At 33.8% G+C, this 27,630-nt stretch overlaps 1 protein-coding gene across 1 annotated transcript in view; it reads right to left on the minus strand.

Annotated features, from left to right (window-relative positions):
* The window catches only part of ECPAS (Ecm29 proteasome adaptor and scaffold), a 132,021-nt gene that overhangs the window by 45,390 nt on the left and 59,001 nt on the right, over positions 1 to 27,630 (minus strand). The window contains exons 7-17 of the mRNA XM_044679114.1: positions 26,413 to 26,581; positions 25,329 to 25,468; positions 23,880 to 23,961; positions 23,269 to 23,388; positions 18,858 to 18,943; positions 18,467 to 18,545; positions 11,937 to 11,986; positions 10,775 to 10,841; positions 10,530 to 10,652; positions 8,536 to 8,639; positions 8,395 to 8,423 (exon numbers count right to left, since the gene is read on the minus strand). Coding sequence (XP_044535049.1) covers positions 8,395 to 8,423; positions 8,536 to 8,639; positions 10,530 to 10,652; positions 10,775 to 10,841; positions 11,937 to 11,986; positions 18,467 to 18,545; positions 18,858 to 18,943; positions 23,269 to 23,388; positions 23,880 to 23,961; positions 25,329 to 25,468; positions 26,413 to 26,581 — 1,049 coding nt within the window. The remainder of the gene's footprint in view (positions 1 to 8,394; positions 8,424 to 8,535; positions 8,640 to 10,529; positions 10,653 to 10,774; positions 10,842 to 11,936; positions 11,987 to 18,466; positions 18,546 to 18,857; positions 18,944 to 23,268; positions 23,389 to 23,879; positions 23,962 to 25,328; positions 25,469 to 26,412; positions 26,582 to 27,630) is intronic.

Genomic DNA, 27,630 nt, shown 5'->3' on the forward strand with positions numbered 1-27,630 from the left:
AGAGTAGATTCTGACAAAGGGAGCCATTTTACAGATTCAGTTCTAAAACAAGTTTTTTATATCACAACCCTTGGGGAAGGAGCAAACGCAGTCAGATGAACAACATGATCCAAGGCTAATCAGAGCCCAATACTAATAACTGATCCAACCCAGGTGGGACCTGAAGGGTTATCTATCCACCTGTCCATTTAGGGTCCTACCTGGGCACTGTTATTTAGAAAGGGAATTATACCATCGAGCAAAGGTGACTGGGTAGGTGTTCCCTAATCACCAGAAACCTAGGGGAATACAAAGACACAGCTTCCCTCACCAATATCCATATATCCTCCTAGTAGTACCCTCTTATTTCTTTATAGCATTAGTATAGTAAGTTGATTTTGAGTTTTAATGTAGTTAATTTTGGTTTTCTGTATTAGCGATAGGATAAGGACTTACCACATTAAAGAGTTCCATTTGAATTGTTCAAATAGAATCTGTAAAATGCAGTTTGCATGAGTTTTGCATAGTTATTATTTTAGACTTTAATTTTTTTATAAAACAAATTAAATTGGCTTTTTGGAACTGTATATTATTGTTTCAAATGTTTTTCAAGTTTGCATTTTGCATTTCTGTAATTGTATGTTTTGCACTTGCATGTGTGCGACTCTGTTTTCATTGATTATTTGTTTTCATTGCAATTTTCTTTTCTTTAATTTATATCTCTAGTACAGGTTAGCATAGATAAGTTTAACAATAAGAAATAGGATAAGACTAGATAAGAAGTAGAGAAGCTGGCTTGAGAGTGTTCATTTCAACTGGTGGCAGTTATAACAGTTATTCTATGACAGTTACACTCTCTGGGTGGGGCATTCCAGGAGTGGCTTCTGGCAGCTGATAGAGCCACACGCAGCTTCTTTCTCTCTCAGAGCTGGAGAAGGTAACATCTTTGCCTCTCTCTATCTCGGTCTGAGGGAAAGACTTGAAGGAGTGAAGTGTTTTCTTTTCCAACTCGGGAAACACAATTAATTCATTTATCTTTTACTGTCTATAGATTTGTTAAACTGTGAAAAGACCAAACAAAACCAGGTCTTTGGTTTGGACTCTGAGTCTGTTAAGGCTCAGAGTCCTAACCTGATTCTTGTGGAGACTCAACCAACTAGCCTTGGTTATCTTTATAACCTAAAGGTGAAGTTAAGAGTTATAGTGGTTAGGTTTATTTAGAATAGTATAAATTTGGTTAGTTAGATCAGGGAGTATTAGCATAGCCTGTGAAACACAGGAGAAGCAGTTCCTTGCGGGACCCGGGAGTTTATTTGGGTGGAGTTAGAATCCTTTAGAATTAGAAATCCTTTTACCCTTATATACATTTTAAAGTTTATTTTTCATAAACAAAAGTCTCTTTAGCATTCCTTGCACCTTGCACTGCTCGCTTATTTTATTTTTACACTACACCCCATACACTATATGATCCAGCAACAATGGGTCTCATTTCTGTTTCCTGCATCTAACACTCCCTTCTCCTAACTTCTGATTGGCGGTCTCTCATGTCTGGAATGTCTTCTCGCCTCATCTCTGCCTCAGTGCTTCACTGATTTCCTTCAAGATTCAACTGAAATCCTAGATTTTGCAAGAAGCCTTTCCTAAACCCATCACCCTTCACTGTCCCTCCTCCCAGTGATTATATCAGTATGCATTGATTTAGTGCCTACTATATTCCAGGCACTGTACTAAGTGCCAGGGATACAAATAAGCAAAAGATGGTCCAGCCCTCAAGGAGCACTTATGATCTAACAGGGGATAACTCAATAATAAATACATACGAAATAAGCCATACACCAGATAAATAGGAAGTACTCACCAGAGGAAAGGAATTAGAATTAAGAGGGGTTAGGGAAGGCTTGGCTTCCAAGAGAAAGGATAAAAATGAAATAAAATTAACAAAAATATAATAAAATAAAAGGTAGGGCTTAAAGAGAGCTAAAGAGGTCAGTTCCCCTAAAAAAGCACCTTCCCATATATTTTAATTCTCTTACCACAGAGTAAGCTCTTAATGCTTATGACTGACTAACCCACAGACAACAATTAAAACCACTTTGCATCTATCAGATTGCCAATATAGCAATAAAGGGAAATGGTGAATGTTGGAGGGGATGTGGCGAAATTGGGATACTAATGCATTGCTGGTGGCTTGTGAACTGATGCAACCATTCTGGAGGACAATTTGGAACTATACCCAAAGGGCTATAAAACTGTGCATACCCTTTGATTCGGTAATACCACTACTGGGTCTGTATCCCAAAGAGATAATAAATAAGGGGAAAGACATACTTGTACAAAAACATTTACAGTTTCTCTTCTTGTGGTGGCAAAGGAGTGGAAGTTGAGGGAATGTCCATCAATTGGGGAATGGTTGAACAAATTGTGGTACATTTTTGTAATGATACTAATGTGCTATAAGAAATGACAAGCAAAATGATGCAGAAAAAGCTAGAAAGATCTGTGGGAATGGATACAGATTGAAATAAGTGGAACTAGGAGATGTTGTATATAGTAACAGCAATATTGGATGGTGATTATCTGTGAAAACTTGGCTACTTTTAGCAATTAATGATCTCAGACAATCCTGAAAGACTTGGGATAGGAGGTGCTGTCCACCTCCAGAGAAAGAACTGTTGGAGTTGTCTTTCAAGATTCAACTGAGGGGCAGCTGGGTAGCTCAGTGGATTGAGAGCCAGGCCTAGAGACAGGAGGTCCTAGGTTCAAATCTGGCCTCAGACACTTCCCAGCTGTGTGACCCTGAACAAATCACTTGATTCCCATTGCCCACCCTTACCACTCTTCCACCAAGGAGTCAATACACAGAAGTTAAGAGTTTAAAAAAAAAAAAAAGATTCAACCGAAATCCTGGATTCTGCATGAAGCCTTTCCTAGATCCATCACCCTTCACTGCCCCTCCTCACACACTGATTATATCAATAAGCATTGATTTAGTGCCTACAATATTCCAGGCACTGTACTAAGTGCCAGGGATACGAATAAGCAAAAGACAATCCAGGGCTCAAGAAGCACTTACAATCTAACAAAGGGGATAACATAAGAACAAATATATTCTAAACAAGCTATACTGTATTTGTGGTTTTATTTTGGGGTTTTGTTATGTATGACTTTGCTCTTACAACAATGACCAATATGTATGGAAGTGTGTTTTGCACGAGAGAAAAATTAAACAGTTAAACTCTATCAATATAGAAGTCTATTTGGCCTTTGTACAAGATACCTTCTATGATACTGAATACCTTTAGTGAACACGTGCGTGTCTTTTTAAATGATGCTCCACTTGATTTTTACACTCAGAAGAATACTGAGTGTGCAAAGCTATCTCTCTGTTATATGAGTTCAAAGTGTTCAGAGGAACATGAAGTATGATGCCCCACTTGATCACGCCACCCACAGGAACACAATGTTCAAAGCTATCTTCTTGCTACATGTGTTCGTGTTTAGAGGAACACTAAGTATCAAAGCTATCACCCTGGTTATATGTATCATCGACATTTGACCTTGATCTATGTGTAGGAGACATCTTTTCTCAGAACAGCCTACATGGCTGACTTTGTTCTAACAAGTGCTTTTTTTGCAATAAGATAATAGATAATGTTTATCTCAGATTCTTTGTATCTTAAAGTCAATTGCAAAACTATACTGATCTTATATGCTGTATAAAATTCTCTATTAAAGTCTGTCTGGTACACTTATTACATTTTCTATCAAGTATCTGTATGTATAGATCATACTTAAACATTTTCTAATGATGAGAAAGTAAGTCTGGTTTGACTGTGGCTGATTTCTGTCATCTTTTTTTTGATAAAAGCACTATCATGTCCCTGAATTTACACATCTTGAAAACTGATCCCAGAAAGTCTCCAACAAGGATTTCTGCTCTCATACATTGGATACATACATTGGATAAGTCTAGAAGTTCTCCCTCACTGCATTTGAAGTTGAAAAAGATGTGAATTTCCTCAAATAATAAATATGATTACATTATCATTTCCATTTAAAATAGATGTTTTGTTTTGTTCACATTTATTTGTCATCCTTTCAGTTTCATTACAAAAGCTCTTGGGATAATTTGGCTTAAGGGGATTTCATGTGAAGTCTTCTTCTGTAGGCTCTAGCAAGGAGATGAATTGTTTACTGGTTCAGGCAGTTCCTGGGCTCTTTTAACCTTTTAAAAGAACTGTTTTGTCTCTATGTCTTCTCCAAGAAATGGTAACATTACTCTTCATACTTCTGACCACTTTCAAAACTTTTTAAATTAAAAGCTTGTTTAAATAGATTAGACTGGAACTGCTGTAACGGGTAGAGCCTAGTGTTATGGTGGATAGAACACCAGGCAGTCAGGAGGACTTGGGTTCAAATCTAACATGTCACAACTGTATAACTCTGGACAAGTAATTTAACCCATGCTTGCCTAGTCCTTTCCTTTCTGTCTTAGAGTTTTTACTAAGAAAGCAAAGAATCTAACAAAAATTGCTTTAATGACTCAGTGTCTAATCAAAGTTTAACCTTTATTCTGTTTTGGTATTAATTTTTACCTTCTACCAATTGGTATGACTATAAACAGATACTTCATTTTAAAATGACTTTCACTTCAGTATCTAATAACTGAACATCTGTGAAGGTATAATCACTATAATATAGTGGAAGAACCACTGGACTTGGTAGTTAGAAGAGATCTGATCCAAATCTTGGCTTGGTCACTTCCCATTTGTATAATGTTGGCCAAATCACACAACTTCAAGGACTTCGGGAATAAAACAAGACCATTACTACCAAGTTTCAATTACATTAGTGGTGATCAGTTTACTTATGTGGATTGAGAGTACTATGGAAGATAACCAAGTTAGTCTGTGAAATTGATGTTTCTTGTTGCTTCTGCAACAACAATTTTAAAATTCCTTTTACACTTTTTCAAAAAGAACTTGTATGCTGTCTTTCCATTTGATTTTAACTCATTTAGGACCTCTGAGCTTATTCTCAGTGAAACTGTTAACATTGCTATAATTCAGTTCCTCTAATATCGTGTCTCCTCAATGGATGTTGTCTAAAGCTTTCACATTTAGAATGACAATTAAATTAATATTAATATGCTATAAAAACTATCATTGTTTACATCTAGCTTGCATATAAACATTTGATGTGTTAGAAAATGAGGCGTCAAAAGGATCTGGATTCTAATTCAAGCTCTGCTACTTACTAAACTATGACTTTGAAGAAATCAAACAATTTCTCAAGCCTCAAGTTCCTTCATTTATAAAATGTGGGGATATTTCTAGGTCACTTCTAAGGTTTCTTCAGGGCCTAAACTCTACTAAGACCTAATTTAATATTTATTTAATTAGAAAAATACTGAAATATTATAACCAACCTTGGCATTTAGAAGAATGAATGTAAAGGAGAGAATAGGGGATGATGCCAAGGCATTGTGAGATGTAGGGAAGGGAGGAGGAAGGAGAGAGAACTCATGGAAAATGTACTCTTCTTCTAAATAGTGGGGCTTGAGAAGAAGTTTGCAAACAGTCACTGTTGATTAGGATAAAGAATCAATTAGGAAATAAGATTGATTGGCATCCTTGAAGAGAGCAATTGCAATTGAGTATTAGGGTGTAAAACCAGATTATGAAGTACAAAGAAATGAGTAGAAGGTGAGGAAGTACATGAAATGAGTATATAATGGGAGAAATCTAAGACAACATTGGCTGTATGACTAAGAACAAGACACCTTTTATCCCTCTGACTTCTTCTATAGCTATCCTAATTTTAAAAGACTAAATTACAAATAAGTTGTTGTCTGCATGGTAGTGTTTTTATAGTGACAGCTCTCGACACCAACAAATTCACAGCTCTAATAAAGTAAAAAGAATTATAAAATAAAAAGTTCAACAGAAATCCAGGATAGAAAAAAAAAGTGAAAAGTATGGAAAGGACTCAGCTTTACCAGTACTATTTTATAATTCAATTTTTTCAGTAGTTTGAATGCTATAGTATCTATCAACCAAGTGTCAATTAAATTGACTTAGTATTTTTTTTTGCTGATTAGTAGCTTTCTAATGGAAAAAACATCAAACATTAGTTAGAAGACTAAAGTTCTATTATAAATTCTAATAATTACTACTTTTGCAACCTTGAGCTGGTTGCTTAACCTCTGGAGATCTTAATTCATTCTTCTATAAAACAGAGATAAAAAGGGGGCAGCTGGGTGGGCTCAGTGGATTGAGAGCCAGGCCCAGAGATGGAAGGTCCTGGGTTCAAATCTAGCCTTAGACACTTCCTAGCTGTGTGGCCCTGAACAAGTCACTGAACTCCCATTGCCTAGCCCTTACCACTCTTTTGCCTTGGAACTAATACTTAGTATGATTCTAAGACAGAAAGTAAGAGTGTAAAAAAAAAAAGATAAAAATGCCTGGTCCACCTATCTCTGGGTTTTTCTGTAAAGATCAAATAAGATAATGGATACAAAGTGCTTTGTCAGTGGGTTACTTTTGTTGTTTCCAGTAGCTTTGTGTGATCTGGATATTGAGTGGAGATTTAGACAGGAGCAGGGGAAGAGTAAGAGAAAATAATGCCAGGTGTAGCTTAACTTCCCTGATCAGAAATAGAAATAATCTCTTTCCTTGAAACTCTTTATTTGCATTTTTCACATAAAATAAAAGCTGATAGGTATTTGTCAAAGTTTGGTAAAGATGTCTTATTTCACTGGTTTTGGGGGCAGGGAAAGTATCTTTCTTTTCATTTTATCTCTGTATCCAAAGCATAATGTTTTGTTCATAAATATTTATTAAATTTTTTAAATGTTTTAGAAAGGAAGAAATATGACTATCATCAATAAACAACTTGTGTGAGTATTCACTACAATATTTGGGAACAACTTGTTTTCAAATGCCTTTACTTTTGCTACAAAGGCAAAGGAGATACTGACAGAGTTATTAGATAAATACTTTCAAGGATGGCTTTTTAACAAGATCCCATAAGAACTGATAGACTCAAGAGTGCAGACTGAAGCTTTTATTTCCTTTCTTTTTCTATTCTTTTTTTCTGGAATTTAGCTAATGTGGAAATTTGTTTTGCATGATTTCAAATCTGTACTGGGTTTTGCATTTTTTACCTTCGCAATGAGTGGGAAAGGAGATAGAAAAGTAAGAGAATTTTGAATTGAAAACAAAATAAAATTGATATTAGAAATAAGAGATCTCAGGCAATCAAATGTTCCCTAAATATTAAAGCAGAAAGCAAAAATATGAGTAAATATTTAATTCATATCATAGTTATATTGATATACTGGAAATATTATTGTTCTATACTCTACACTTAAGGAAGCACTGTCAATAAAGGATTAGCCACATAGTAACCTATGTGAATATGGATTAGAGACTATACAGATTTGCCTGTGACAGTGAAATCAGGTTCAGAAGAAAAGAAAGTATACTTGTACAAAGAAGTACCTTATAAAATTCACCTAGTTAGTACAATTATATTCACTTAATGGAAATTAATGCCCAATTTTATTTAAATTATCATGGTGAATTTATTTTAGCTACCTTTCTTGTAGTGACATTACAATTATAACATTGTTCCCCTTATAAAATAATCTGTTTTAAAAACATAATTTCCAGGAATATAGAAGAAAAAAGAAAAAAGAGGGAATGCCTATACTCTAAAGTGATACTCTTTCAAAATCAAATGCTGAAGATGATATATAGATGTCATTCCAGAGGAAAGGAAAAAATATGTACATATCAAAGGCTGGATTGGATATATTACCATTCTGCAAATGAACTCATTATGAGAAAAGCTTGGGATCACCAGGCATTTTAGGTCAATTTCATAAGGTAAAGTACCATGACATTAACCATATGTCAAAATACTGGGCTTATTACACTATCAATGGTCTGACCCAAAATTATATTCTTGGGTTTATTTAACTTGCCATAAAACATATTATTTCTGATCTTCTCGTAGGATAGTCTTTCCACTTGGCAAGAAAGAAGTCCACAGAAATATCTGAATATACATGTCCTTCTATTAACAAATTTGCCAGCCACTTCCATTCTGTTCTTATTTCTAATTCCACTGATGTCCTACCCCATTTTCATTTCTTCACTTTGTACTTCCTGAGACAAATCAGGCAGTATAGGGAGAATAAAACAATAAAATGATATATAAGATTAAACTGCTAAACATATAAATATCATTAGACTTTTTTTAGAATATTTGAGAAAGTTCAAACTTTCATTTTATTGGGTCATCTTTGTCTGAGGGAAAAGTTATTTCTACCACCATCGCAATACTTCACTTCAAGAAATAATGCCATTAAAGCCCCTCAAATTTTGTTAATGCTTACCAAGTAACTCTCACCTTTATCCCTCAAGAAGTTATGCTTAGTTCTATAAAAGATTTCATCCAAGTGAAGGGTGCTGCTAAACATGTATAATCTGACAAAACTTTTAAGTAATTACAACTCAATCCAAATTTTGGGTAACGCCTTTTGAAACTTACGGGTCTCCTGCAGCTAGTAAAAGTAAGTATCTGGAAGGTATATGATCTGGGGGAAACACTGTGCTGGCAAATTTCACAGCCACCTGGCGAACTTGGACTTCAGGCTATTTGATAAATAAAAAAAACAAATCGATTATCAGCAACTCATCTAAAGCCCATGTAGTCATTTAACTACAAATATTTTTAAACATAAAAGTAAATGTTTTCTTAAAAACAGGAAAATCCAATTGCACAAGATCTTTAATTAAAGATACTGATAGATGTTTAAAATGACCAAAATAATTCTATTAAGAAATCGTACGATAACTTTTGGAGAGTAGCTTCATTTAAAAGTGCTTTTATGTCCTATGAAGAATGTTCAGGTAACCAGGAAAATTTTATCCTTTTATAAAGTATATACATGCCCCACATAAAGCCCCTCTCCTGCTTCTGTAGTAACTTCACAAAACCTTTTTTCTCTGCTTAGTTCACAAGTTCTGAGTTGTCCAAAAAAGCCAGAGACAGCTCTTTTGGATGGAAATAGAATACAATCAGGAGACTTCCTTTGCTCCTCAAAGTTGAAGTAAAATAACTCATTTGCAGAAACAGACACCGACATTAAACTATAGTCCTAAAAGACATGTGGTTTCCTTTTGAAAAAGCATTATGTCATCCCGAAATTCCAAATATAACCAAATAGTAAATTTGAATAAATCTAATGATACAAACTTTATAACGAATAAAGTTGTTTTATATTACCAAAATAACCTCATCTTTTCATTTCTGAGGACTAATTCTCATTGATCTGTCCCTCAAAACCATTTAAGTTCTTTCTATCACAAGCTCTAGCAAAAGTGGAAATGCAAAAGGGGCATAAAAACAAAGCAGTTATTAATTAGTTAACAAAGAGATGTTCTCCTTACTGCATGCCTTTACTGTTCTGTCTCCCTAATTTAACTTAAACATGACTGTGAACTTCAAAGAACAGTCTAAATTCCTTGATCAAATCAGGATTTTGTTATCTGTAAGAGATTTCTAAGTAAGAGGTCAATTATCTCAAGCTTGACAATTTTGTTATATAAGGAATGAGAACTACAATCTCTCTTAAGAAAGCTACCACACAGGGATGCATGTTCTAGGGAGCCCTCAAATGGAGAGAGGTACCCTCTAGAGCCAAAAAGAATTATGATCACGAGCCATACACACCACGCATCAATGGTACTCAAAAGTATGCCTCAAGCATCCCTTGTAAATATTGTGCAAATATTATAAACTACTTCTTCTGCCATGCTATTCTAAAACTAAAGTTCTCAAAACAAACTTCTAAGCTACTGTAAATAAATATTTATTTTGTCAATTTTTTTAAATTATCTGACCATATTTCCACTTGACCCAAAAATTCTTATTAATTTCATACTCATTTAATCTACCCTATCAGATCCATTTCTCTCTATCTCCTATCAATAGTAGGACAAAATGTCTAAAGACAAATATATTCAGAATTCTTTCATCATTCATGACTAACAAGGGAATGAAAAAGAGGCAGAGTTTACACAATTCTTTTAGAATAGTTTGATTTGTCTTAAATATTTGCTTATTTTCATTATTTTGTTATATTTCCACTGTACATATACAATATTTGTACAATATAAGAAGGTTCAAATGCTCAGTTGCTATTTAAATAAACAAAGCACTACTTATTTTAAGGGAAAGAGAATCAAAGCAACTAAGGCCTGAATGGCTGGCTCCTTGTCGAAGAATTAATCCCCGGCTACACCAAAAATACCACCATCATCCCCTCCCCTTCTCTAAAGTTAAAAGAACTTTATTACAGTGGGAAACAAAGAAATAATATTCTATGGACTCTATACTATAAAGGCAAGTAAAAAAATAATTTGCTTTCTCTGATCTATAAGGAATGAGAACAATAAAAACATTTTAATTTTAAAACTGCAGAATACTTAACATTAAAAATCACCTAACTACTTAAAATAGATTCAAATACTTGTCCCTACCTTTATTAAGTATGAAGCCACCAGTGCCTCCATCAGCGTACGCTGGGCTCCTTCCAACGTACTATATGCTCCAACCATCATAGATAAAGCCTCTTGAATAGCAAGTCTAGTATCAGGCTCTTCCTAAAGGGGGAGAAAAAAGGACAAAAGACAAAATGTGTTTCTACTTCTTCTATCAAGAATGTTCTCAGTGTAGGGAAGTAAACTGAGCAGAAAAATCCTACTTAATATTTCTATTCACCTACCTTACATAATGCTTCAAAGAACTGCTGTACAAGAGCTATGTCCTTGGTAAATAAATGAGGCATTCGACTACAAGAAAAGACACAAAAAATTATTTAAAAAAAAAAACATGTTGGAAGGGAAGCAACAACAGAACTAACTATACAATAAGAAGACCTAGACTCAAATGCTAAATATTACATTACCAGTGAATACAGACAGGTCAAATAAATTTCCTCATCTGTAGAATGAGGGGGAGTAAGATTAGATTATCTCTGAGATCTCTTCCAGTTCTAGATCTATAATCCTACAATTCTATGATTTGAGAAAAGATAAGGCTTTTTTTTTTCACTTTATTTTTGGAAATTACTTCCCTTTTTGCCTCAAAGCACCATTTATGTGATTCTAGCCAATAATTACAATAGACATAAGTAAAGGAAACCACTTTTACCATAAAACACATTTTTAAAAGTAGGTATATATTATTATTGGAATGCAAATGCACTGCATTAATATAAAGTGCTTAAGGCAGACTTTTATTAAATTAATAGCCATTTGTTCTTCATAATAGTTCTGTAACATATTAGTAGAACCAAACAACAAGCATTCATTAAGTGCCTACTATATATCATGCATTATGCTAGAAGCTAGGGATACAAAGATAAAATTGAAAATGTCTCTTCTCCCAAGGAACTTACATTCAAACAGATAAATAATACATAAACATACAAAAAAGCAAACAACACTTAAATTCAGGGGCAGGAAGAGCTTAGAATATGAGATGTGGGGTAGGAGTAAAGGAAGACCTAGCTTGAGCTTTGGAGAGAAAACAATGATTTGAGGAGGCAGAGGTGAGGAAGTGTATTCCAGGCATGGGAGACAAGCTGAGAAAAAGCAGCAAAGTTTGAGCAACAGAAAAAAAAAAGTATTTTGATTGGACTACAGCTTGCATGAAGGAAGAAATACAAAATAAACCTAGAAAATAGACTGGACACAGATCCTCATACTCTTTTCCTTTCTCCTACCACAAAAATATAAAAAGATACAAAACCAAAAAATTTTCTGTTCAAGTTCTGACAAGGACACATTTATTTTCCATCTCTTACCTAAAAATATTAAATGATGTACACTTACAAATTCCCTTAGATAGGACACAGACAATTTTACTGAAGATAATTTACTCACCTGGAAAGTTTTCCAACAGCTGAATATGCCATTGACAGTAGTTTAGGATCCTATAATTTTTTAAAAGATGACAAAGTATTAAGAAAAACTAATGACTGAAAGAGCACTAAAATAATATGTACCTTCCATAAAACCTTTAGTTTTCTTCATCCTTCTACTCACTAGATATAAAATCTGTACATGCAAATTTTAACAAAATTAAACAACACATTACTCAAAATTTTTAAATATTTCTGTCAAAAGCTCACATCAAGAAGGAAACATGGCTGTCACAATGTTTCTTCTTCACCAGCTATTTTTCGAGATGATATTTTAACAACATATTCTCCCACATGATGTCAAGTACTAAAATCTGCCTTCTCTAAATAGAGAAGAAGACAAGATGCTAATAAATCATAAACTTGCTGAACATAAGAGAATGGGCTAAAAGCTATGTTACATCCTAGTCCATATCCTTTTTAAAATGCTGTCATAATACCTCAATCTTAAATTATACACTGCAATTTTTAAAAATCCACAATTAATGTAATATAAAATACTGTATGCTCTTGAAAATGTCACTTCAATTAAATAGCTTTAGAAAATCCAGTAGCATCAATTATAAAGAATATAATGAAGAGTCATCCATTTAAGTTCTGTCTGAACCTGAAATGTTCCAGAAACCAAAATTTAGCTGTATGCCCAATTTATTGATCTGCTTTTTCATCTTTTATTGATGTACATGTCTAGAGATATAAATTTCTCCATAAGTAATACTATGGCTTCATCCCAAGTTTTGGCATGTTGTGTCATTATTGTTATTATCTGTAATGAAATTATTGCTTTTATGATTTGTTCTTTGACCCACTTATTCTTTAGGATTAGATTAATTTCCAATTATTTTTAATCTATCCAAGGCCCTTTATTAAATTATTAAATTTTTATTACATTATAGTCCCAAAGGTCCACTTAACATTTCTGCTTTTCTGCATTTGCTTTTGAGATTTTTAAGCCCTGAGGTGAACAATTTTTGTGAAGTTGACATGTATAGCTCAGAAAAAAAGTATACCCTTTTCTATTCCCATTCAGTTTTCTGCAGAGGTCAATCATATCTATGTTTTTCTAAAATTCTATTCATCTCCTTAGCTTCTTTCAGATTTATCTAGCTGTGAGAAGGGAAAAGTGAGGTCCCCCACTAATATAGTCTTTCTATTTCCTCTTTGAACACATTTAACTTCTCTGATAAGAATCTAGATGCTCTGCTTTTTGGTGCCTATATATTTAGTACTGATAACTACTTCACTGTCTATGGCAAGATGTAGTTTTCCTGATTAGCTCTTTTACTTAGATCTGTTTTGCTTTTGCTTAATTTGATATCATAATTGCTGCCCCTGCTTTTTTTATCTCAGCTACAGCATAATAGATTCTGCTCTAGCCTCTTATTTTAACTTTGAATGTGTCTTTCCCTTCAAGTGTGTTTCTTGTAAATATTGTTGGATTCCAGTTTCAAATTCATTATGCTATCTGCCTCCAATTAGTGGATGAGTTCATCCACTGATTTTCCGAGTTATGATTGTTAACTGTGTGTTTTTCACCATCTAATTTTTGTCTCTTTATTCTTCTCTTTCCTCTTTTTCACTCTCCTCCTCAAGTCTGTTTTGCTTCTAATCACTACTCTCCTAAATCCATCTTCTCTCTTGTCATACCACCATTTCTCTCATTCTTTCCCCCTTTTCTTTCTTGTTAGATAACATAGATTTCTTTTTTTTTTTTAACATTTAATAATATTTATTTTTTAGAAAAGTTAACATGGTTACATGGTTCATGCTCTTACTTTCCCCTTCACCCCCCCCCAACTTTCCCCTCTCCCCAGATAACACAGATTTCTATACCCAACTAAGTGTGCATATATAGTCTTTCCTCTTTGAACTAGTTCAGATGAAAGTAAGGTTCAGGTATTGCCTGCCACCCCCCATTCACCATCATTTCCCCCTCCACTTTAAAAGTTCTTTCTTGAATGCTTTTATGGGAGATAATTTTTCCCCCATTCACTCTCTCACTATTCTAAGTTTTTTTAGATCACCTCAACAAAATCCACCTATCAGTAACCCCTATGCAAATTTCTTCTAATTGCCGTCATAATGACAGAGTTAACTATATTAGCTTCCCAGAGAAAACAGTTTAACTTTAATCTCTTTTGATTTTTCTTTCATTTTTACCTTTTTATGCTTTCTCTTGAGTTTTATATGTAAAAGATTTTCTATTCATCTCTATTCATTTCATCAGGAATGCTTGAAACTCCTCTATACATTTTTTTCCTCTAAAGGATTATATTCAGTTTTCCTGAGTAAGAGATTCTTGATTGTAATCCTAGCTCATCTGCCTTCCAGAATATATTCAAAATATATATTATAATCCTTTAATGTGATAGAGGCAAAATCTTATATGATGCTAACTGTAGCTCTATGGATTTTGAATGGTCTCCTAGAGATTTTCAGTTTTCTCCCCTTGACCCGGGAGCTTTGGAATTTGGCTACAGTATTCCTGGGAATTTTCATTTTGGATTCTATTTCAGGATCTTTCCATTTATATTTTGCTATCTGGTTCTAAGATATTAGGATAGTTTTCCTATATAATTTCTTTAAATATGATATATAGGCTCTTTTTTTGATCATGGCTTTCACATAGTCCAATAATTCTTAAATTATTTCTCCTCTATTTTTCAAAATATCTGCCTTCTGATAACGTATTTCACATTTTTTTTTATATCTCATGGAGTCATTAGCTTTCAACTGTCCAATTCTAATTTTTAAGGAATTATTTCCTTCAGTGAACTTTTATATCTTTTAGCATCCAGTTTATTCTGGCTTCTTGGATATTATTTTCTTATGTGTTTTCTTGTGTATTTATGTGTGTGTTATCTGCTTTACCAAAATGTTGACAGTATTTTTATAATTTTCTTGCATAACTTCCTTCCTTCCTTCCTTCCTTCCTTCCTTCCTTCGTTGTCTGATCATTTTTTCCACCCTATTTCTTGATTTTGGACTTTATGTTAAAAAGTTGCCCTCTGTTCCCAGGGTAACTGTCCCAAGCTTTAAGCATTTTTGCATCACTATTTTAAAAGCTAGCTTTGGGTTTCTGGAAGTTTTGGATGCTTTCAAGGTGGTATTATCCAGGGAGAGGTATGGTCATTGCTCTCCTGGCCTGAGTGCTGACCCTAATGTGGAAGGGCTCCTGATCCCTTAAGACTGCAAATGCTCCTCTCTGCCCTGGAACTGAGACCTAGAAGTGGGAAAGGACAATAGCATTGTAACAACAGTTAGTCCTGTGCCCAATGCCAGCACAGGGGTCCCTTTATCTCTTTCTGACCAGCTATCTAATCCCTTTACCATCTCTGGGCTGAGAATTTCTGAAGCTCCTACTGCCACTGCTATGATGGCCACCTCTAAGATCCACTTCTGGGGCTGCTAATCATATGTAGTCTAGGCCAGCCCCCATCTACTGTCATAGACTTCTCTTTTCAACATCCTAAGTTTTCTTGGGCTGAAAAAATGTCTTACTTTGACCTTTTTGGAGCTGTACCAGTCCAGAAATTAATTTGAAGTGTTAAAGATGTCCGTTTGTTTGGAGGAAAATTTTGGGTGAGCTTGACTGTAAAGTTTCCTTTTCTACCATTCTGGTTCTATCCCTTGCAACCCAAATTTCTAAAAAAAAATGCAATTTTTACAACTACTCTGTAAGAGGCAAATGCTGACAACTTAGAAAGTGCTATCTCAATCATAAATTATGCAACTTTAGAAAAGAAAGAAAGTTCTTACAATGGTGTAATTTTGAGGAGTTGAACAGAAATTGTACTTCTTAAAATTACTTTTTTTCCCCTCCTGCCAGTCAATTCAAAGTACCCTGCTATTTTGATGTAAAAATAACAGGTTTTATCAAGTCTTATGTGATCATCGATAGCCAACCTCCTTCCTTAAAACAGACCTGTCATAAAAGAACTCATGTCCTTTTGCTCTCCACCTCAAGAAACAACTGACAGACCAGAGTACAAACTGTAACATATTTTTTCTTTTTCTTTATTGCTTTTTATTTTGGTGGGGGTAAGGTTGGGGGTGAGGGATGGGAGATGAATAAAGGCAAAATGTTTTACATGATTTCATATGTATAATAGGTATTGAATTTCTTGCCTTCTCAATGAGTATGGGAGGGTTTGGAAAAAGAGAGAAAATATGGAAACTGGAAATAAAAAATTTTAATGGTTTAAAAAAAATCAGACCTATCATATATTTTGATATGTAAACTGAATAGAGAAAAGACTAGAATTTGCACTATGCCTAAAAGTACACAATAATTTTTAATGTATGATTTTTAAGGCAAAGATTTTTTCATATTTTAAGCATCTTGTTTATTTTAAATTTAAATTTAAGCATCTTGTTTAGCAAATCACAAAAGCTATATTAACAGAAAATCAAAAATCCTAGCCTAATCTAGTTCACCTACAGTAACCTCAGATTATTTAAAAAGGGATAGCCAAGGAAAATATAACAGAAATATGTCTTGTCTCATCACTTACAGTAAATGAGTAATCAATCTAGCTCTACGGGTCAAAATGAATACTTCAATGGATCTATGATTTCATCAATGAAGTCAGATTTGTCCTCAAGTCCACCAAATGTAATAGAGGTCTTTCCTCTAAAAATGCTTAATATTATGTGAATCCCAATGGAAAACGTGGAATGTCCGTTGTTGTCATTTGTTCTCACCATATGAACAGTCCTTCTCAAAATAATTTTTTAAAATTCAAAACCAAAGGAAAGACTAATTCAGTTAGAAGTGAATAAAAATTAAAATGTATTTTTTTTCATTCAAGTTTACAGATATCCTGAAATTTATTCACAGTCCCTTAGGGGTTCATGGACCCCAGGTAAAAAACCCAGGGTCATAGATTTAAATCCTGGAAGACCTGGGTTCACATTCTGGCTCTAAAACTAATTATTTGACCTTTTTATCATCTAAACCTTTACAAAGTCTCATTCTAACTTTAGGAAGTTGGACTATATCACTTGAAAGGGCCCTTTTGGCTCTAACTCTATAATCCTATGATCTTATTTCTCTGAAAACAGATATTCCACAACTGGCAACCAGGCAGCATCACCAAAAGAATATTGCTATCTTAGGGAAAAGCTTAAGGGTCACTAAAACCACTCTACCCATGAACCAAAGGCAGCCTCTATCCCACTTTTCTTCCTGTGTTCCATTCCATGCTCAAAGCAATGTCTAGCCATGTGTCTGCACTAGTGTATCAGCTCTATTGGCTATCCACAGATATGAGGTAGGTAGTGCAGTGGATAAGGCACCAGTTCTAAAGTTGTTAGCTCTACTGTCAATATTACACTTACCAGCTACTGCTGGGCAAGTCATTGAACCCATTTGTATCAGTTGCCTCATCTATAAAATGGGGATAACAGTACCTATCTCCCAGAGTTGTTGAGAGGATTAAGTGAGATGATATATGTAATTAGCTCACTGCCTGCCATACCATAGGTGCTATTCTTGGTTCACGCCATGTCTAACATCTAATTATCTCTTGAAATATTCATGATATGTAGTCGTGTACCTTCTTTGACCTCTCTCCTTCCTTACTTCACATAAGTTATATTCCCAATATACTAATATTGCAGTCTTTCCTTATGCCCACTATTGCAATGAAATCACAAAATATTAAATTACATGTGAATTTAATTTGGAGACCATCATCAAGTTCTTTGTAGAATTTCTCTATGTCTATCTTCTGTAAAATATGTTGAATAAGCTGCAATTACCTTCAATGAAGAGGGTACACTGCATACTGCAAATGCTTATCATGAGCACTGCAATATGAAAACCAAATAAATGTCCCTTGAAATTATATTTCTTGAATGCAATAACTGTGCCAACTATTTGAGGTACCTCTCCAAAGAAAGCACGTAAGCCATCTTTCCATGTAGTTGCAACTTCATTTTGCCATCTGGTTTGTTGGTCAACCCTAACTGGATCCAGTTCTCCTAGTATTATGTCCACTAGACCAACAGTTAACTCTTCACACTTAAAATACCGACAGATAAGCTAACATTTATACACTACCTAAAAATTACCTTAAAAAGTATTGGTGCAATAGAAGCAAAGGCAAAGTTACACAAGACTAAGATGCATTTTATATTCTGGTTAGTTTCATGGATTGTTATAGTCAAAGAATTCATCACCCAGTGATAAATATAGATAACATACAGTAAGACAAAACCTGTAAGTAAGAAATTACACCCCACTAGCATAAGCCATCAAGAAACCAGGTAAACCTGTTTTAAACATCAACAATATAGTCCCCAAATAATGAAAACTATATCCCAATATATGCCAAATCTAAGGGACACAAGGATTCTAAAATCGGTTTTCAGTAGCTCCATTTAGAAATAACCAGATTTTCTTTTCCCAATTATGAATAGTAATCCCATTTGAAAAAGCCAAACTTTTACAATACATCATTTTAACATGTGTAAAGATAAGCCACTCACCTCTTTATATTCATTGATTAGTTTAGTGAGGCCATTTAAAAGCATTGGACCTAATGGCTTAATCTTGATTTCTGGACATCTAAAATGAAAAACAAAATAAAATGTAGAATACAAATTATGCCTACTGCTTGCATAAAGGCAAAATACCAGTTCATGTTGCTGCTTAGTCTTTAAGTTGAGCATTTTAAATGCAGTTATTGAAAAAAGAGATATTAGGGTTGAACCATTTTGAAAGAAAGTTTTTGAGTTAGCTCCCATGGAGCTTAAACATTTCCTAAAAGTGAATAATTATTCCTTTTCTATATAAGGAGTAAAATGGATGTATATGACAAATACAATACCTATAACCATTTAAAATAACTTTATCATACAAAAAGCTTGAAAAACTTACATTATACAAATATGGTGGACAAATTGTAGGGATAACGTTCTTAATTTTGCATTTGTATTTGCTCCAAACAGTCCATCATACACCACCTATGGGGAAGAGAAAACTGTCAGATGCCATACTTTCTGTTATCAAAAATTATTCACTATTTCCAAACTAGATCCCTTGTATGGATTCAAGATTTAATTCTTAAAAGTCATACATAAAGTTTATCATAATAAAATGTAGTTCTGGTTTTGAAATCTAAGATAAGTAAAGTGAATGGTTATTGAAATTTAAAAGCTATTCGGGGCACTGCTTAATTATAAAGATCAATCTTGGTTTCAGAAAGGGCTAGAAAAATGCACCACTTCTTTGTTATAAGGAAGGTTCACCGGTGAAAGAGAAAGATATGGAAACTACTGACCATCAATAAAAATAAATAAAAGAAAGAGTAATCATATGGGTACAACCTACTTCATAGAGCTATTATGAAGCAGGTGCTTTGCAGACTACAGCATTATGGAAATCTAAATTATTATTTTTTTCTTTTAAAAAACAAAGGGTAATCACAGCTAAACTAAAGGAAAAAAATATAGTTATCTAAGTCCCATTAAGCATCCTAGTAACTAGAGAACACAAAGACTCAATTTCCCAAAAGTAAGACTAATTCATTAGCATCATGCAACAAACATCATGAAACAAACTTTGATCTTGTAGAAAATTTTGGAATTTTTGGAATGATTGAGAGTAAAAATGTTATAGTAAGCAAAATGAATATTTTGAACAAAATGAGTCTGGAAAAAGATAGCTTATAAGGGGCAGGTGTAAAGGTACCCATTTGACTAGAGGAAATTAATAAAACAACAAATAGGGAGAGAACAGAGATAGATAAATATGATAGAACCAGATCATGAAAGTTCTTGAAGTGAATCTTTGAATGTAGATGCTATACAAGAATAAATAAAGAAATGTAAACTGTAACAAAGTAGTGTTTTTAGAAAGAGCAATGAACAAAGTGGATTAGGGTAAGAAGATGGAAAAGGCAAGAAGAGAGAAGGCTACTACAACAAAATGGCAAACTAAGATAATGGAAATGTAATAGAAAAAGACTAACTAGAGATATTTTGAAGTATTTGATAACAGAATTTTCTCTGGAGAGAGAATAGAAAGAAAAAGGAGATGCTCAATACATGTTCAAGTTGAATTTGGGGTGGCAAATAGTGGTGCTTTTGAAAAAAATGAGAAAGACGGGAAGGAAAGAGCTTTATGTAAGGCAAGTAAATTTGGTTTTCAATGCTGCAAAGTAAAAGGTGATGGCGAGGAATAGATGTGCTAGAATGAGCAAGGGTTTGTAGTCATTTTTGTGCTGAAAAAATAATCACAACCTTTGACTTAATAATTCCACTGTTGGAAATAGAACCTGAAAATATCATTAAAAATAAGAAAAAGCCCAAGCATATACCACTACTGGAACAAGATAAATAAGTTGGTATATTAATGCAATGATAATTTAAAAATAGTATGCTGTGATTCAGACTAGTAAGTGTAAGGTAAGGAAAATAAGGAATTCTGGAAGGATATTTATAAAACAATGCAAAGTTTAATAAGGATAACTAGAAGAAAAGCAGACACTCTAACTACAGCATTATAAGACAGGTGAATGAGAATTAATGGACAAAGAATCCTACTTAGGACTTAGAAGGAGTGATGGAAATATTTATTCTTTCTACAATGACAATTAAAATGTTAAAAGTTACTAACAGAACCTAACAAGTTTTCAATGAAATATTTAAATCTTAAAAGTTTTTGAGACATCTAACACATTAAGTATAGAGAGTTGTGGACTGAGCCTTTAAAGATATGTACAATTAGAGAGCAAAAGAAAAGGGCACTAGCAAGGTGTCACAAAGGGAAAAAAAATTAGTACACAAGCATTTTTTAAGAAAGGAAAAGTTTCAAAAAGTGATCAGATGTAGGAGAGAAGACAAGATGAGTAGTAAGAAGTCACTAAATTCAGTAGGAGATAGTCACTAACTTTGGTGGAATAAACTTTTGCAAAATACAGACAAAGATGGTGGGGCATTAATCTTGGGCTCAGGTTTGACAAAGCATGACTAAAAACAGAATGAAGTAAAAAGTAAGCATGAGAGCAAGGTAACTAAGGAGTAAATAGAGACAGGATTCAGAAAGCTGGTGGAAAAAAAAAGGCTAAATTTTAGCATAGTCAGAAAATCATCCCTTTCACTTTCACTTTTGAAAGTTAAATGTGAAGATATATACACTGAGGTAAAGGAAGTTGAAGTAGTGTAGACACTTATTTTTTTGATTGTTTCAGTGAAATAAACAGTGGAATAAACAAGGTCGGTTTGAACCTCAAGAGAGAAGATGGTCAAGAACAAATCTTATAAAGATTTAGTCAAAAGTTATAAAGGCAGACAATAAGGTTGCTCAGCAGAGACAAGGAATGAAAGGTAGTTGAATAGTATGACTCCACAGGTATGCCAGATCTGTTCAGTTTTTCTTTTATTTTCCTCTCTCTTCAGTTTTTCTAACAATGTAATGCAGTATGAACAGACAAAGCTAAAAATAAAGAATATTCACAGTTGGAACTTAAGATGGAATTAACTCAAAAGCAATGTGTGTCCTGGGAAAGATAAAATTAGGCAATATATGTAAAGCACTTTGCAAATTTTAAAACATAGAAATGCTATTATTATTATAATACAATAAAAATGATTATTTGGGCATCTGAGCAAGAAGACTTCAAAATGATTTCAATTCTTAATTTCACTGGGATGCACACCTGGTAAAATATTGTGAAAGGAAATTCTTGGTTCTCTTTGTCTATTCTGAGTTTACATTTGTGAAAAGGGAATCAATCCTATGTTCTCTTTGCCTAGTTGGAGTTAAAGCTTGGTTAGCAATAGCTTAAGTACCCCTACTTAGTACCTCATTTTGAGGACTGGATTACTTCTCTTTTGTCTACCTTTTGATTGAACGGGGTGGAAGAGCTCAGAACCATTTGGTGTGAATTCACACCCTGCTTGGTGCTGGGTAGGAGGCCAGTAAAATGCTTGGAAAGCTCAACCCTTTTTTCTAGTTCAAATAGTCAGAGACTTTTGAATTCTTTTGGGAATTCACACACTCAGAAACATGTGAATCCTAGGAGGAAAGTTAACACCTTTAGAGGTAAGAAGTCAATCCCATGGACAGTGCCCCTGGACAATTTGGAGGCTGTGACTGGCCCCTATGAAAAGGGGCAGAGACAGGAAACCACCATAAAAGCCATGAAATCCTTGGGCTGGAGGCAATCTGGTGGAGATAGACTTCTAGAGAACTTCAGTAAAAACTGCGGTGTGAATCCTGGTTTCAACTTAGATTCTGACCCCTGGACTACTTCATTGGGTGAGTGAAAAGGGCTAATTGCTTTCCTAGTTTCCTAAGAGACTAGCTTTCATCTGGGAGGAGGGTCTCCTAGTTACTCACTACCAGGCCTCCAGGCTAAGGACTAGTATAGGTGTTTTCTCTAACCTCTCTCACATATCTCTACTTTATTGTTTCCCCTCCATTTTGGAAATAAACTTCTGACTTGCAGCCACGTTATTTCATATAATTTAAGTCCAACCACTAAATTTAACCTTTACAATATCTTCTCAAAAAATTTTATAAAATCATTCCATAGCAAAAATGAATAATATGGAAATAGGTATCAAGTGATAACATCTGTACAACCCAGTGGAATTGCTTGTCAGCTCTGAGTCAGAGGAGTGAAAGAAAATGAATCATGTAAACATAGAAAAATGTTTAAAAATTTAAATTTAAAAAAAAGAAGAAAAAAGAGGAGAGAGCAGCTCCCTCCTGCATGCTCTGCCAGCATGCCATTGGTTTGCCAACATGGCCCTAGCACATCCCCAATAAATGATTGTTGGTTTTGAATTTTTTTAATTTATAGCAGTTTTACAGTCTACAGAATAAGATTTAACATTAAAATAGTCTAGTTCCAACATAGAACAATACTCTATAAAGATTAAAGGTATAATTTTGTAGCTAAAAATGTTTAATTTAAAAAGGGGAGAATACTGAGAATCTTATTCATTTTCTTTAAATACATCAATCTACTTACTGACTGCCCCAAAATACAGTATCAGAAGATCACAGATTTGGAGTTGGAAAAGACTATTAGTCATCTAGTATCCTACCCTGTCATTTTACAAATGAAGAAGTTAAGAGTTGAAAAGGTTTTATGATTTGTCCAAGGTCTCACAGTAAGTAAAAACTATACTCAGGAGCTGAATCCATGTTTTTGGATACTCATTTCAGTGCTTTTCTCCTGCTATCATGCTTAGTGTACAAAAGAAATCCACCAGGCCCAAGCATTAGGATACACTACCAACATGCCAGGCTCTTTGTAGGGGACGAGGGCAGAGATTACCTGAATGTTGGCTGGGAAGGTTTCAGCAGCTTGTTTAGATCTCAGAAGATGAGGAACAATCTTTAACTTAACACGCGTGCTGACAGGATCTCTTTTCAGTTCCGGTTTCAGAACAGCTCCCTGTCAGAGATATTCCATTAACAAGAATTAGTTGGGTCCAATATGCTCATCTTATGCTGAGTGAAACCTTGACTCCAGAGAAGTGGAGGCCAATTGTTGATGAAGTGATTGTTTCTTTCTGCAGCATTTTTAATCTTACTAAAACTAGAACTACAGAGAAAAAACAACTTAACATAAACAAATATTCCACCTCATCTAACTAGCCTTATAATTTAAGTCAGGAATAAAGATATGCATGTTGTGCATATAATGTGAATTCATCATTACCAGTTATGTATTATATGTAAAAAAAAAAAAAAAAAAAGATTAAATTCTACAAAGGGGTGAGAGGGAAGGGGAGTCAGAGCTTACTCACAGAATAATTTATGTGCTTGTTACTCTAGCAAACAATAAACTTAGAACAAAACAAACATGAAGAATCAGTGTCAATATAATATAGTTCAAATGAACAAAATATTTTTCATTAAAAGAAAAGTAAAAAATGTACATACCTCTTTTGTTTTCAGTGGTATATCCCCAAGGTACACTTTATACATCTTGTTAATGATTGCAGGGTTATTCCAGTCAATTAAGCTATGGAATATTTCAATTCAATGCATTAAAATGGATAATTTTGCTACTCATTTTTACATTTCATAAATCTATAGCCTCATCATTTGTTACTAAAAATCTAAACAAAATAGGAAATTAATCTGTGGCAAAGTTATATCCCCACTGTGGATATTTCAAGCTACTACTGAAAATAATCTGATCAGTGGAAAAACATCTATAGCATTTACTTGTGCTTCATTCCTATCTATATATAAACAATCTAACAAATTTTAAGTGTTTACTCAAGCTTATGCAATACTTCACTCTTATACAACATTGTTCATATATTTTCCTTGTTAAACTTCTCTTTAGCCTAGAAATCAAATTCTGTGTGCTATTTAAATAGTCTTTCTGAATAACACTTTCATTTCTGATTTATTAAAGTTCAGCAAAAGCAGTTAGATAATGTATTATTTATCCAGAGGGATCATATGGAATAAAAAGCAACTATAGTTTAATTAGCCCTAACAAGAGTCATGATTGATATTTCATAGAATCAACATGTTACAAACTATGCCACTGAAAAGATTCCACAAAGGAAGGTAATCAATATTTTGGGGATCTTTTTTCTTTAATGCTCAAAATAAATGGAATTTTTTTCCTTTTTTTCCATTTCCATAACAAAAAGACAATGAAGGAATTCATATATGTCATATATAATCATGTCATCGTGGAACTACCTTAAAAGTAAATTAGGAAACAAGGTTATGACAGACTTGCCCAAGTTTCCCTTACTTTTCTATGGGATTTATCTTAGGCTCTTTCTTCAATCTACAAGCTGAGGAATACAACACTGAGGAGAATTTCTCCCATTAAAAGCCCAAAATTTTTTTCCTCCCACAGCAGCCCAACTTCACACTATTCCTTAAGCATCTATTTTGAAACTCTACTGATGCTATTAGCCAATTCTCTCACCAATTAGCCTTAAAAAAAAACCTTAATTTTTCCTCTCTCTAGTTTTTGAAATAGGTCCCACTGCCCAGTTGACGTTAGATTCAGTTTCTCAAGGACTAATATGGAAAAATATTTCACAGGACTACACATGTAAAATCTATATCAGTTTGATTATCATCTCAGGGTCAGGGAAGAGAGGGAAGGAAAGAATTCAAAACAAAAAAAATTTTAAATAATGTTAAAAATTGGGTTGTTTACATGTAATTAGAGAAAATATTTAAAAACTGTATGCTTAAACTTTGTTTCTTTTTTGTCTCTAAGATTTGTAGAAGTCAAATTCTATACTAGAGAAAACTATTATAATGAACATTCAGTTGATATAAAATTTACTTAGTAATATTTTTAAATACTATCTTTTTCGCATATATAAAACTTTAAGATCAAAAAGGTGTTACCTTTGCTTGCTCTTCAGTTCTAAGTCAGCTGCAGTGGCAACACTATGACGTGTATCACTAGAGGCAATCACTAGGTGTATAACAGCTTCAAGTTCAGGCACCTGCTCAGCCTCTATGAATTTCACTATACCCAATTTGCACTGTTAAGAAATTGGTTAAAAAAATACTTTAAAATAGGGAGGCTAAATCAGGGCTGGAAAGTGTAAAAATAATGGGATTATAACAAAGAATTCACTTAGATTGATACATTTTGAATATGCATATCTATTAAACATCTGTATCACGTTATTTAGTTAAGCTATATATTCAGATATTTTTCAGAAGTACAGATGTGTACATACACTCTCTCTCTCTCTCTCTCTCTCTCTCTCTCTCTCTCTCTCTCTCTCACACACACACACACACACACACACACACACACACACACACACACGCACTTCACCCAAGTCCTACTCAGATGCTTTTTCAAGGCATAAAGGTAGACTCAGGATTCTTGGAGGCTGTGCCCACAAACCACAAGATTTGGGGAGATCTACATTAAGCTGGAAAAGCTTTTGAGTGTGTGTCTTATGAAAAATAATGTATATGGTGTATGATGAGAAAATAACTCGTGATTATGTCCATGTTAATCACATATTTTCCCTTTAGGAAGTCAATATGTTCAATTTTGTATTCTATCATAAAAAATATAATGCACTACAAAACATTTAACAATGATGAAACTATCTGTCTTCAGTTATGGCCTTTATTTCTCTCTCAGTGGTAAGAATCATTTGAACTCTGTTTAGATTCAGAATAAATTCTTAAAGTCCACTTTTAAATTCCCCAAAATAAGCTTACCAAAGGAAAATACCATATGACATATCTTATAAAATGACAGAACTTATAAATGACAATGAAAAAAAGGTTATATGTAACAAGTTAGAATGCTCTAAGACTATATATACCCACTTTATACTGTTGAGAAGTTTGACAGAGAAAAAGGAATCAAGGCAAAAGGAGAGAAAAAAATGCAGACAATTAAATAAGACCAAGGCTATAATATGTGTACATGAAGAAAGCCCAATGTAGAGCTGTGCAATACCTGCTCTAACTGTTCAGGTGTCCATGGACTGTCCCCAATGACTCTCTTTGCTGCATAAAAACTCATTCCTGGAGGTGGCTGTGGAATCCCAGAGCCTCCAGCACCACTGGAAGAGGATCCCTGTCCAGAGGGCACATTCTGCCTACTCTGGGATTCATTCAACACATATCTAGAAAGAAAATGGAATTTTAATTCTTCTATTAATAGTACAATTATCTTTTTACTTAATCTCAATGGAATAAATGTACATCAGAAATCAAAATTTTATTAAAAAGAAAAATCTGAATGACAAAATTATCTCCATAGAAGTGGTCTACTGTAACAATGCTTTTTTATTCTGTTTATGCAAATCTCTAGTAATAATTCAATGCAAAAATGGTTTTTTGTTGTGTTTTTTTCCCCATTCTTAGCCTAAACCACAATAGTAAACACCTAAGGAAGAAATGTTCTGTGACATTAAGGTAGCAATTACATTTCAATTCAATGATTCCTGAATCATGTACCCCGTCAAACTGAACTACTTTATGTTCCCTGAATATGTTCCTTCCTTTTTCTAACCTTGTGCCACTGTTTATGTTCCTCAAATCAGGAATGGACTGTACAGTCCAATCTTTATCTCAATCCTATCCACATTTCTAATTCAGTAGACTCTAAGTTTCTTAAAGAAAGAGACTAATTAGTTTTAATGAATCAAATAGAAGTCAATGTCACCATGAGACCACAGAAAGCATTAAAAATAAAGTCAAAAAACAGAAAAAATTTCTAGAAATTATTTAAGGTATTTAATAGTAAAAACAACTGACTTAGACAATAGACTGAAGAGAAAAAAATTTGACAATCATTAGACTACCTGAATGTCACAAACAAAAATAGAGCCAAGTCATATTTCAGGAAATCTTAAAAGAAAATTATCTAGAAAATCAGACAGTAAAGTAGAAGAGAGAGAATCTATTGGTCATCTCTCCTAAAAGAAATATCAAAATGAAACCTCTCAGGAAAATTATAGCCAAAATCCAGAATTTACAGGTCAAAGAAAATATACTACAGTCAGAAAGAAAAAATTCAAGTACCAAAGGATTATACATGATTTGGCAGATACCTCCATAAAGGAACAGAAAGCTTGGAATACCATATTCGAAGAGACAAAGGATATGGGCATATATCCAAGAATTATTTACTCAGCAAAAGTGAGTATTTTATAGAAGAAAAAAAATGGGC

The sequence above is a fragment of the Gracilinanus agilis genome, chromosome 1 (genome assembly GCF_016433145.1).
Source record: "Gracilinanus agilis isolate LMUSP501 chromosome 1, AgileGrace, whole genome shotgun sequence".
In the NCBI taxonomy this organism is placed as follows: domain Eukaryota; kingdom Metazoa; phylum Chordata; class Mammalia; order Didelphimorphia; family Didelphidae; genus Gracilinanus; species Gracilinanus agilis.